Source organism: Manis pentadactyla, chromosome 12 (assembly GCF_030020395.1).
Source record: "Manis pentadactyla isolate mManPen7 chromosome 12, mManPen7.hap1, whole genome shotgun sequence".
Lineage (NCBI taxonomy): Eukaryota > Metazoa > Chordata > Mammalia > Pholidota > Manidae > Manis > Manis pentadactyla.
The window spans coordinates 11,047,787-11,060,606 of NC_080030.1; the positions used below are offsets into that span (position 1 = coordinate 11,047,787).

The 12,820-nt window shown below is 40.7% G+C and overlaps 1 protein-coding gene across 2 annotated transcripts in view; it reads left to right on the plus strand.

Annotated features, from left to right (window-relative positions):
- SUGP1 (SURP and G-patch domain containing 1) overlaps nucleotides 1–12,820 on the plus strand; it is a 37,295-nt gene that overhangs the window by 14,510 nt on the left and 9,965 nt on the right. For both annotated transcript variants that reach the window (XM_057489976.1, XM_036895661.2), the window contains exon 8: nucleotides 12,101–12,456. In XM_057489976.1, coding sequence (XP_057345959.1) covers nucleotides 12,101–12,456 — 356 coding nt within the window. The remainder of the gene's footprint in view (nucleotides 1–12,100; nucleotides 12,457–12,820) is intronic.

Consider the following 12,820-nt stretch of genomic DNA (forward strand, 5'->3'; position numbering starts at 1 on the left):
CTGGGCACACCCTACTAGCTCTGTGTTTTGGGAAAGTCTGTAACAACTGTGCTTATTTGTAAAGAAGGTGGAAATACCCATTCCTTTTGACTGGTCATCCCATTTCTGAGATGCCGTCCCCGGAAATCTTAAATACAGTATTGTCCCTAATCATGAAAAGTTAGTAACAAATGGAATGTGCAGCCTCCATGGGCTAAACTCTTCATAACCACACCTCCTTGGTGGGCTCTCAGCCATTGGAAGGTACATGGGTGAAGGTGGTGGCAGCCAGCACAGCAGCCACCATGAGCCACCTGGAACATTCACACATCGCCCAGGTGAGCCATATTGTTCTTTACAGCAACTCTTTGCAGGCCTCTTATAGGGGGAGGTGCCTTCACCACCACCACTGCACTCCACCACACTCTGCTGCATCTAACAGGAAAGCTTTATGTTGTTGGGTTAAGAGATTTTTAAAAACCAGGTTATAGAAAGTGGAATCGCATCTGTTGAAATAATTATGTACTGACGAAAAGAGTGGATGGAAGGACACCAGAGTGTTCACTTTGGTTCACCCCTGGGGCTGGATCACTCCTGCCAGAGCGGGACTCTATTGTATTAATCCTCTTCACCTGTGCCTGGGACCCCTGGTGGGGTGTCAGCTCTCATCCCCTCATGGGGATGGACAGACCCATGGGGAGCTCTCTGATGGTTTCCCTGGAAGAAACTCAGTGTGAACCAGCAACTGAGGTCAGGAAGGGGCCTGCGAGCCCAGGGGAACCCTGCCCATCAGGAGCTGCCCACCAGCCCAGTGGGCAAACCCCCCAGGTTGGCTTTTCTTGGAGGAAGCAAATAGCTTTAAATCTATGTCTGGCCTTGATTGCCAAACATCTTTTATCAAATTCAGCTAACTGCTCCCTTCCCTCTTTGAACAGTTCCTCTCTTTTGTCTCCTAATGTTTGTTTGTTTGTTTTTTAATGATAAGAAAATTTTTTTTCAGATTATTTCACACCTTTTAAATGGCAAAAGATGTAGAAGGTACAGGTATTCTTTCAATGTCTGTTGAAGCATAAGTTAAGGATTTTGGTAAACCTTATTTATTAATTAAGGTATCATTGATACACAATCTTAAAACATTTCACATGTACAACATTGTGGTTACTACATTCACCTATATTATCGAGACCCTCCACACATCCCACCGCAGTCACTGTCCATCAGCATGGTAAGATGCCACAGACTCACTACGTGTCTTCTCCATGCTACACTGTCTTCCCCGTGACCCTGCACACACCATGTGTCCCAATTATAATGCCCCTTCATCCCCTTCTCCCTGCCTCCCCACCTACCCTCCCCTTTGGTAACTGCTAGTCCCTTCTTGGAGTCTGTGATTCTGCTGCTGTTTTGTTCCTTCAGTTTTGCTTTGTTGTTATCCTCCATTAATGAGGGAAATCATTTGGTAGTTATTTTTCTCCGCCTGGCTTATCTCACTGAGCATAATACCCTCCAGCTCCATCCATGTTGTTGTAAATGATAAGATTTGTTTTACTCTTAAGGCTGAATAATATTCCATTGTGTATATGTACCACATCTTCTTTATCCATTCACCTACTGATGGACACTTAGGTTGCTTCCATATCTTGGCTATTGTAAATAGTGCTGCGATAAACATAGGGATGCATATGCCTTTTTGAATCTGGGATCTTGTTTTCTTTGGGTAAATTCCTAGGAGTGGAATTCCTGGGTCAAATGGTATTTCTATTTTTAGTTTTTTGAGGAACCTCCATATTGCTTTCCACAATGACTGAACTAATTTACATTCCCACCAGCAGTGTAGGAGGGTTCCCCTTTCTCTGCATCCTCACCAGCATTTGTTGTTCCTTGTCTTTTGGATGTTGGCCATCCTAACTCTTGTGAGGTAATACCTCATTGTGGTTTTAATTTGCATTTCCCTGATAATTAGGAATGTGGAGGATCTTTTCATATGCCTGTTGGCCATCTGAATTTCTTTTTTGAAGAATTGTCTCTTCAGATCATCTGCACATTTTTTAATCAGGTTATTTGCTTTTTGGGTGTTGAGGCATTTGAGTTCTTTATATATCCCCTTGTGGGATATGTCATTTATGAATATATTCTCCCATACTCTAGGATGCCTTTTTGTTCTACTGATGGTGTCCTTTGCTGAACAGAAGCTTTTTAGCTTGATGTAGACCCCTTTGTTCATTTTTGCTTTTGTTTCCCTTGCCCGGTGAGATAATGTTCATGAAGAAGTCACTCATGTTTATGTCCAAGAGATTTTTGCCTATGTTTTTTTCTAAGAATTTTATGGTTTCATGACTTACATTCAAGTCTTTGATCCATTTCAAATTTACTTTTGTGTATGGGGTTAAACAATGATCCAGTTTCATTCTCTTACATGTAGCTGTCCATTTTGCAAACACCAGTTGTTGAAGAGACTGTCATTTCCCCATTGTATGTCCATGGCTCCTTTATCATATATTAATTGATCACATATGCTTGGGTTTATATCTGGGCTCTCTAGCCTGTACCATTGATCCATGCGTCTGTTCTTATGCTAGTACCAAGTTGTCTTGATTACTGTGGCTTTGTAGTAGAGCTTGAAATCAGGGAGTGTAATCTCCCCAGCTTTATTCTTTCCTCTCAGGATTGCTTTGGCTATTTGGGGTCTTTTATTGCTCCATATGAATTTTAGAATGATTTGTTCTAGTTCATTGAAGAGTTTTTGGTATTTTGATAGGGATTGCATTGAACCTGTATATTACTTTAGGCAGGATGGCCATTTTGACAGTATTAATTCTTCCTATCCATGAGCATGGTATGTATTTCCAATTTTGGTGTCTTTAATTTCTCTCATGAGTGTCTTATAGTTTTCAGAGTATAGGTCTTTCACCTCCTTGGTTAGGTTTATTCCTAGGTATTTTATTCTTTTTTATGAAATTGCAAATGGAATTGTTTTCCTGATTTCTTTTTCTAATTCATTGTTAGTATACAGGAATGCAACAGATTTCTGTGTGTTAATTTTGTATCCTGCAACTTTGCTGAATTCAGTTATTTTAGTAGTTTTGGGGTGTATTCTTTAGTTTTTTTTTATGTGCAGTATCATGTCATCTACAAACAGTGACAGTTTAACTTCTTCCTTACCAATCTGGATACCTTTTATTTCTTTGTTTTATCTGATTGCTGTGGCTACGACCTCTAGTACTACATTGAATAGAAGTGTTGAAAGTGAGCATCCTTCTCTTGTTCCCAGTCTTAAAGGAAAAGCTTTCAGCTTTTTGCTGTTAAGTATGACATTGGCTGTAGGTTTGTCATATATGGCCTTTATTATGTTGAGGTACTTGCCCTCTATACCCATTTTACTGAGAGTTTTTATCATGAATGGATGTTAAATTTTGTCAAATGCTTTTTCAGCATCTATGGAGATGATCATGTGATTTTTGTCCTTTTTGTTGATGTGGAGTATGATGTTGATGGATTTTTTAATATTTTACCATTCTTGCATCCCTGGAATAAATCCTACTTGATCATGATGGATGATCTTTTTGATGTATTTTTAAATTTGGTTTGCTAATATTTTGTTGAGTATTTTTGCATCTATGTTCATCAGGGATATTGGTCTGTAATTTTCTTTTTCTGTGGTGTGTATGCCTGGTTTTGGTATTATTAGAGTGATGCTGCCTCATAAAATGAGTTTGGAAATATTCCCTCTACTACTTTTTGGAAAATTTTAAGGAGGATGGGTATTAGGTCTTCACTAAATGTTTGATAAAATTCAGCAGTGAAGCCATGTAGTGTAGGGGGTTTGTTCTTAGGTAGTTTTTTTTATTAACTGTTCAATTTCATTGCTGGTAATTGTTCTGTTCACATTTTCTCTTTCTTCCTGGGTCAGTCTTGGAAGGTTGTATTTTTCTACAAAGCTGTCCATTTCTTCTAAGTTGTCCAGTTTGTTAGCATATAATTTTTCATAGTATTCTCTAATAATTCTTTGTATTTCTGTGGTGTGCATAGTGATTTTTTCTTTCTCATTTCTGATTCTGTTTGTGGAGACTTTTTTTTTTCATGATAAGTCTGACTAGGGGTTTATCTATTTTGTTTATTTTCTCTAAGAACCAGCTCCTGGTTTCACTGATTCTTTCTGTTGTTTTATTCTCCTCAATTTTATTTATTTCTGCTCTGATCTTTATTATGACCCTTCTTCTACTGACTTTGGGCCTCATTTGTTCTTTTTCTAGTTCATTAATTGTGAGTTTATAGACTGTTTATTTGGGATTGTTCTTCTTTCTTGAGGTAAGCCTGTGTTACTATATTCTTTCCTCTTAGAACTGCCTTCACTGCGTCTGACAGATTTTTGGGGTGTTGAGTTGTTTTCATTTGTTTCTATATATTGCTTGATCTTTTTATTTGTTCACTTATCCAGTGATTATTTAGGAGCATGTTGTTAAGCCTCCATGTGTTTGTGGGATTTTTTGTTTTCTTTGCATAATTTATTTCTAGTTTCATACCTTGGTGGCCTGAGAGGCTGGTTGTTACAATTTCAATTCTTCTGAATTTACTGAGGCTCTTTTGTGGCCTAGTATGTGATTTATTCTGGAAAATGTTTCATGTGCCCTTGAGAAGAATGCGTATCCTGCTGCTATTGCGTGGAGTGTTCTGTAGATGTCTGTTAGGTCCATCTGTTCTAATGTGTTGTTCAGTGTCTCTGTCTCCTTACTTATTTTCTGTCTGGTAGATCTGTCCTTTGGAGTGAGTGGTGTGTTGAAGTCTCCTAAAATGAATGCATTGTATTGTATTTCCCCTTTTAATTCTGTTAGCACTTGTTTCACATATGTAGGTGCTCCGATGTTGGGTGCATAGATATTTATAATGGTTACATCCTCTTGTTGGACTGACCCCCTTATCATTATGTAATGCCCATCTTTGTCTCCTGTGACTTTCTTTGTTTTGAAGTCTATTTTGTCTGATACAAGTCCTGCAACCCCTGCTTTTTCTCTCTATTATTTGCATGAAATATCTTTTGCCATCCCTTCACTTTTAGTCTGTGTATGTCTTTGGGTTTGAAGAGGAGTCTCTTATAGGCAACATATAGATGAATATTCTTCTTTTATCCACTCAGTAACTCTGTGTCTTTTGACTCAGTCCATTTACATTTAGGGTGATTATCCATAGATATGTACTTACTGCCATTGCAGGCTTTAGATCTGTGGTAACCAAAGGTTCAAGGGCAGTTTCTTTACTATCTAATAGTCTAACTTAACTCACTTATTATGCTACTACAAACACAATTTAAGGTTCTTTTTTTTTTCCTCCCTTCTTTTTCTTCCTCCTCCACTCTTTGTAATTAGGTACTCTTTGTCTATCCCTTGACTGACTTTATGGGTAGTTGATTTAATTTTGCACTTGCTTAGTAATTAATTGTTCTACTCCTTTACTGTGGTTTTATTTTCTCTGGTGACAGCTATTTAGCCTTAGGAGCATTTCCATCTAGAACAGTCCCTCCAAAATACACTGTAGAGACAGTTTGTGGGAGGTAAATTCCCTTAACTTTTGCCTATCTGGAAATTGTTTTAAGTCCTGCTGCAAATTTAAATGGTAATCTTTCTGGGTATTCTTGGTTTGAAGCCCTTCTGTTTTATTGCATAAACTATATCATGCCACTCCCTTATGGCCTGTAAGGTTTCTGCTGAGAAGTCCAATGATAGCCTGATGGGTTTTCCTTTGTTTGTGATCTTTTTTCTCTCTCTGGCTGCTTTTAATAATTCTCTCTCTGGCTGTCTTTGTCCTTGATCTTTGCCATTTTAATTATTATATGTCTTGGTGGTGTCTTTTTTGGGTCCCTTGTGTTGGAAGATCTGTTCACTAACATGGCCTGAGAGAGTATTTCCTTCCCCAGATTGGGGAAGTTTTCAGCAATTATTTCCTCAGAGATACTTTCTATCCCTTTTTCTCTCTCTTCTTCTGGTATCCCTATAATGCAAATATTGTTCTGTTTGGATTGGTCACATAGTTCTCTTATTATTCTTTCATTCCTAGAGATCCTTTTTTCTCTCTGTGCCTCAGCTTCTTTGTATTCCTGTTCTCTAATTTCTATTTCATTTACCTTTTCCTCTACCTCATCTAATCTGCTTTTAAATCCTTCCATTGCATATTCCATTTCAGATACTGTATTTTTCAAAGTTTCTATCTCTTTCTTGAATTCCTCCTTGAGGTCTTGAATGTTTTTCTGTAGCTCCATGGGCATGTTTATGATTTTTATTTTGAAATCTTTATCAGAAAAATTGGTGATTTCAGTTTCACCTAGCCCTCTTTCTGGTGTTTGTGGAATTTTGGTTTGTACCAGGTTCTTTTGCTGTTTCACATTTGTAATGATTCCTATGGAACAATAACTTTGTGTAGGCAGTGCCCTCTAGTGCCCAGAAGCTCCACTCTCTGGTGCTGGCCAGCACATGGAATGATGGCAGGGGTCACAGGCGAGCACCACCAGTGCTTGCCGGGGGAAAGAGCTCTTTCCTGCTTCCCATCTGCAGTGCCTGCCTCCACTGTCAGGGAGCTGAGCATGCAGGGAGAAGTCTCTGCATTACACCCCTCTAGCTACCGTAGGCGGGGCCACCTTCTGCCTAGCCTGGCACAATGGTGGGAGCAGCAGGTTTTGTGAGCTGGTGCCGGCTGGGAGGAAGGCACAGCAGCCTGCATATCCTGGTTGGGCACCTCAGCACACGTCGCCATCCAGGGGGATGGAGTGCCTGAAGCTCCTGAAAGTTCCCAATCTGCTGGGCTGTGTGTGCCAGGACGAGTTTGTCCACCTGTCCTTTACTCAGCAGTGAGCTCTGTGTAATCCTTGCCCCTTTAGCAGCCCTCACACTGTTGGGAAGTCTTTGAAAGTGCCCACTTTTCTTTTGTCCCTGAGCAGCCAGTTGTGGGTACTTGTCCTCCACAAGCAGCTGGAATCTCAGTCTCTCTGAGTATTCCGCCTGTCTTTGCTTTCTAACCCCACTAACCTCCAGAGCACCATGTAATGTAGGTTCATGCTCCCAGAGCAGATCTCCAGGGCTGTGTTCAGCCATCCTAGGCTTCTACCCCCTCCCCTCTATGTTTCTCTTCCTCCCACTGGTGAGCTGGGGTAGGAGGAGAGTTTGGGTCCTGATGGATCGCAGCTTTGCTACTTTACCCTTTTCCCATGAGGTCTTCTCTTTTCCCCAGATGTAGGCAGTCTGTCACATCTTCTTTCCAGTCGCTCTTTCAGGATTAGTTGGGATGAGAGGCCTCAGTCTCTCTCTTACTGTTTTAAATATTGTTTTTTTAAAGTAGTTTTTAGGTTCACTGCAAAATTGAGGGGAAGTACAAAGATTTCCCATATGCCCCCTGCCGATACACATGCACAGCCTCTCCTGTTATCAACATCCCCCAGGAGTGTAGAACATTTATTAGGATTGCTGAACCTACAGGGACACATCATAATCACTTACAGTCCATAGTTTACCTCAGGATCCATGCTTGTGTTGAAATAATAAGGTTCGTATTTTGGGTTGCACATTCTTTGGGTTTGGAAAAACGTATAGCATGTATCCATTATGATGGTATCATGCAAAGTATTCTCACTGCCCTGGAGTCCCATGTTCTGCCTATTCATCCCTTCCTAATCCCTGGCAACCACTGATCTTTTACTGACCGTAGTTTTGCCTTTTCCAGAATGTCATTTAACTGGAATTATATAGTGTGTAGGCTTTTTAGATTAGCTCCTTACACTTAGTAATAGGCATTTAAGGTTTCTTCATGTCTTTATGTCTCTTGATAGCTCATTTATTTTTAGCACTGAATGATATGCCATTGTGCAGGTACACCACAGTTTATCCATTCACCTACTGCAGGACATCTTGGTTGCTTCCAAATTTTGCCAATTATGAAGAAAGCTGCTAAAAATATCCACGTGCAGACTTTTGTGTGGACGTAAATTTTCAACTCTTGGGTAAATACCAACAAGTGTGGTCACTGGATCATACGGTATGTTTAGTTTTGTAGGAAACTGCCAAAATGTATTCCAAAGTAGCTGTACTATTTGCATTTCCCCCAGTGATGAATGGGAGTTCCTCTCCAACATTTGTTGTCAGTGTTGTGGATTTTGGTCATTCTAGTAGATGCATCTCATTTTAATTTGCATCTCCTTGATGACATGTGATATGGAGCATCTTTTCAGATGCTCATTTGCCATCTATATATCTTCTTGGTGAGGTGTATGTTAAGGTTGTTGGCACATTTTAAATTTGGGTTTTTTGTTTTATTGTTGAGTTTAAAGAGTTCTTTGTAGATTTTGGATAACAGTCCTTTGTTAGATATGTCTTTTGCAAATATTTTCTCTCACTCTGTGGCTTATCATCTCACCCTCTTGACACTGTCTTTCACAGAGCATAAGTTTTAATTTTAATAAACTCCAGCTTACCAGTTTAGTTCATGGATCATGCTCTTGGCATTGTATCTAAAAAGTCATTGCCATACCTAAGGCCATCTAAGTTTTCTCCTAAGTTATCTTCTAGGAGTCTTATAGTTTTGTGATTTACATTTAGGTCTGTGATCCATGTTTAGTTATTTTTGTGATGGATATGAGATCTGCATCTAGATTATTTTTTAATGTTTTGTTTCACATGTGGATGTCAAGTTCCAGTACCAGTTATTGAAAAGACTGTCTTTGCTTCATTGGACTGCCTTTGCTTCTTTTTCAAAGATCAGTTGACTGTATTTATGTGGGCCTATTTCTGGGCCTTTTATTCTGGCCTAGTGATCTGTCTGCCTCCTTTCACCATTACCACACTGCCTTGATTGCTGTAGCTTTACAACAAACCTTGGAGTAAGGTAGTGTCAGTCTCCAACTTTGTTCTTCAATATTGTGTTGTTTATTTTGGTTTTTTTGTCTCTATATAAGCTCTATAAATAGTTTGTCCATATTCATAAAATAACTTGCTGGGATTTTGATTGGGATTGCATTGAATCTAGAAATCACATCAGGAGGAACTGACATCTTGACAATATTGAGTCTTCCTATTCATGATCATGGAATATCTCTCCATTTTTTAGTTCTTCTTTGAATTCATTCATCAGAGTTGTGCAGTTTCCACATATAGATCTTGCCCATATTTTATAGACTTGCACCTAAGTATTTCATGTGTGTGCTAATGTAAATGGTACTGCATTTTCAAATTTCAATTTCTGCTCATTAATTGCCAGTATATAGGAAAGCAGTTGACTTTCATGTATAACCATGTATCCAACAACCTTGCTATAATTGTTTATTAGTTCCAGGAGTTTTTTGGTCTCTTCTTTCATCTATTTTTGCTACTCAGACAATCATCTATTTTTAATACTTGACAACTTGTGAAGAAAGAGTTTTCTTTCTTTTCAGTCAGTGTACCTTCTATTTCCTTTTTTCCCCTTACTACATTAGCTAGGACTTCTCGTACTAAGTTAAAAAGCACTGGTGAGGTGGGATATTCTGGCCTTGTTCCTGTTTCAGGCTTTAAGTTTCCCACCAGTAAGTGTGATGTTTGATGTAGTTTTCTTCTAAATGTTCTTTAGCAAGTTAAGGAAGTTCCCTTGTATTCTTAGTTTGCTGAGAGTTTTTATCATGAATGGATAATGTTTTTTCTGCAGCTATTGATATATTTATGTGACTTTTTTTTTTAGCCTATTGATGTGATGGATTACATTACTTGATTTTCAAATGTTGAACCAGCCTTGCATGCTTGGGATAAATCCCACTTGGTCATGGTATATAATTCTTTTTATACATTGGTGGATTCAGTTTGCTAATAACACTTTGCTGAGCTTTTTTTTTTTTAATTTTTTTATTTTGATATCATTAATGTACAATTACTTGAACAACATTATGGTTACTAGACTCCCCCCATTATCAAGTCCCCCCCACATACCCCATTACAGTCACTGTTCATCAGCGTAGTAAGATGCTATAGAGTCACTACTTGTCTTCTCTGTATATAGTGCCTTTCCCGTGTCCACCCCCCACATAATGTGTGCTAATCATAATGCCCCATTTTCCCCCTTCTCCCTCCCTTCCCACCCATCCTCCCCAGTCCCTTTCCCTTTGGTAATTATTAGTCCATTCTTGGGTTCTGTGATTCTGCTGCTGTTTTGTTCCTTCAGTTTTTTCTCTGTTCTTATACTCCACAGATGAGTGAAATCATTTGATACTTGTGTTTCTCTGCCTGTCTTATTTCACTGAGTATAATACCCTCTAGCTTCATCCATGTTGTTGCAAATGGTAGGATTTGTTTTCTTCTTATGGCTGAATAGTATTCCATTGTGTATATGTACCTCATCTTCTTTATCCATTCATCTACTGATGGACACTTAGGTTGCTTCCATTTCTTGGCTATTGTAAATAGTCCTGCAATAAACATAGGGGTGCATCTGTCTTTTTGAGACTGGGCTGCTGCATTCTTAGGGTAAATTCCCAGGAGTGGAATTCCTGGGTCAAATTTGCTGAGCTTTTTTGCATCTTCATTCATGAGAGATGTTGGTCTGTAGTTTTCTTTCCTTATAATGTCTTTGTCTGGTTTTATTATTACGGTAATCCAACAAGTTAGGGGGTATTCTCTCTCCATCTGTCTTCTGAAAGGTTTTGTAGAGGATTCATATAATCCTTAAATATTTGGTAGAGTTCACCAGTGAATTCCTCTGAGGATGATGCTTTCTATTTTGGAAAGTTACCAATTACTGATTCACTTCCTTTAGTAGAAACAGGCCTGTGCACATCATCTGTTTCTTCTTCTGTGCATTTTGGCATATTGTGTCTTTCAAGGAATTGGTCCATTTCATCTGGGTTATCAAATTTGTGGGCATAGAGTTGTTCATAGTAATCCTTTATCTATTTAATGTCTGTGGGGTCTGTAGTGATGGCTCCCTCTTTCACTTCTGTTATTAGTAATTTATGTCCTAAAGGCTTAATAATCTTATGATCTTTCTTTTTTAATTTTTACAAATGTTCCTCACTGGGTTTTCTGACAGGTGTACATGCTTGTACCATGACCCAGGAGTACAAAGAAATTGCCACCATCTTCCTGTACCTCTATCCCCTCCTAGGTACTGATGTTAGTAGGGCTGGGGTTCCTTCCACCCCTCTCCCAGTTCTCACACAGACACATGAAAACAATCTGAGGGACTCCTTTCGGCTGTCTCTCTTTTATACAAAAGGGCTTGATAGCATCTACACATTGCTTTTGTAGCATGGCATTGTGCTGTGGCCATCCCTCCAGGTTCGTGAGTACAAGTCTAGCCTCTTGTTGAGGGCCATGTAACCCATGCACGGATTTTGCCTCATGGTGCTGGGCTGTTACTCTTCCCTCTGGTGTGGACACCAGTGCAAAATCTGAGAGATGTTGACAGGCGCAGAAGGAACCACAGCTTCTTGTGCCTCGGAACCCAGGTTCACCTGCACCACATTTGGGACTGGGGCAGGGTGGTGAGTCGGAAGGGGACCGAGGGGACCTGCCACTTGCACCAAGGCAGGGGCTTCTGTCCTTGGGTTAAAGTCTAACTCCCTGTCCTTCCCAGTATTCAGTGTTTCTGTTTTGGCTCTGTCTTGCTGGCTCTTGAGATGCCCTGGAGAGGAGCACAGATATGCCAGGCTCTCAGGTTGGGGGAAATCCTGTTATTTCTGATGCCAGCTGTTTTCCTAACTCAGGATTTCTTGATTTGAAGGCATCAGTGTGCTCATCTACAGCAGGGGAAGAAGGCCTGCAAAGTCCAGGGAAGGTCTGAGGGAGCCTGCCCCTTTCCTCTGAAGCATGGGATCAGTTATGGTGTGATGGGCACTGATAAAGACAGGGTGGGGGTTTGGAGTGGTCCAGGGCTCACAGGAATGGCATTATGACCTGCTGTAGGCATGTCATGCTGTTCCTCAAGCTTGGCCCACCAGAGCCAGCAGCCACCAAGGGCTGGCAGGGCAAGAGGTCATGGTGGAGACCTCGACCCTGACAACACCCTGGCTGATCTGGTCATGTCTGCACAAGGCCCAAGCTGTTCCTGCCCAGAATTAGGGGCAGGGAGGGGGCTTGGGCCCAGCTAATGATGTGCCCCCCACTCTTCTTTGCAGCTTTCTGTATGAACCCAACAGCCAAGGGTATAAGTACTACCGCCAGAAGCTGGAGGAGTTCCGAAAAGCCAAGGCCGGCCCCCCAGGCATTCCCATGGCACCCGACCTTGGCCTGAAGCGCAGATCCCCTTCTGAAACTCTGTTGGGGTCTGTGCCCTCCACTGCTGTCTGCCCTACCTCATCTGCCCTCTCACCTGCGGTCCCTCCAGCCCCACCTGCCACTGGAAAGCCTACTGCCACAGCCACTGTAAAGAGGAAGCGAAAGAGCCGGTGGGGGCCTGAAGAGGACAAGGTGGAGCTCCCACCTGCTGAGCTGGTACAAAAGGATGTGGACGCCTCTCCCTCACCTCTATCAGGTAGGGCTGACTTCTTTCACTGAACATGTTTTCAAGGTTCATCTGTGTTGTAGCATGTGTCAGAATTTCATTCCTTTTCATGGCCAAGTACTTCATTGTATGGATGGACCACACTGTTGTCCATTAATGAGTTGATGTACATACACTTGGGTTGTTCCCACCTTCTGGCTACTGCTAATGTTGCTGTGAACATGGGCATCCTATAAATACTATTTGAATCCCTGATTTTGATAGTCTTGAGTAGATAACTAGGAGTAGAATCTCTGGGTCATATGGTAACTGTTTATCTTCTTGAAGAACTGCCAAAAAGTTTTCCACAGTAGTTGTACCACTTTACTTTCCCTCATGCAGGGCACATGGGCTC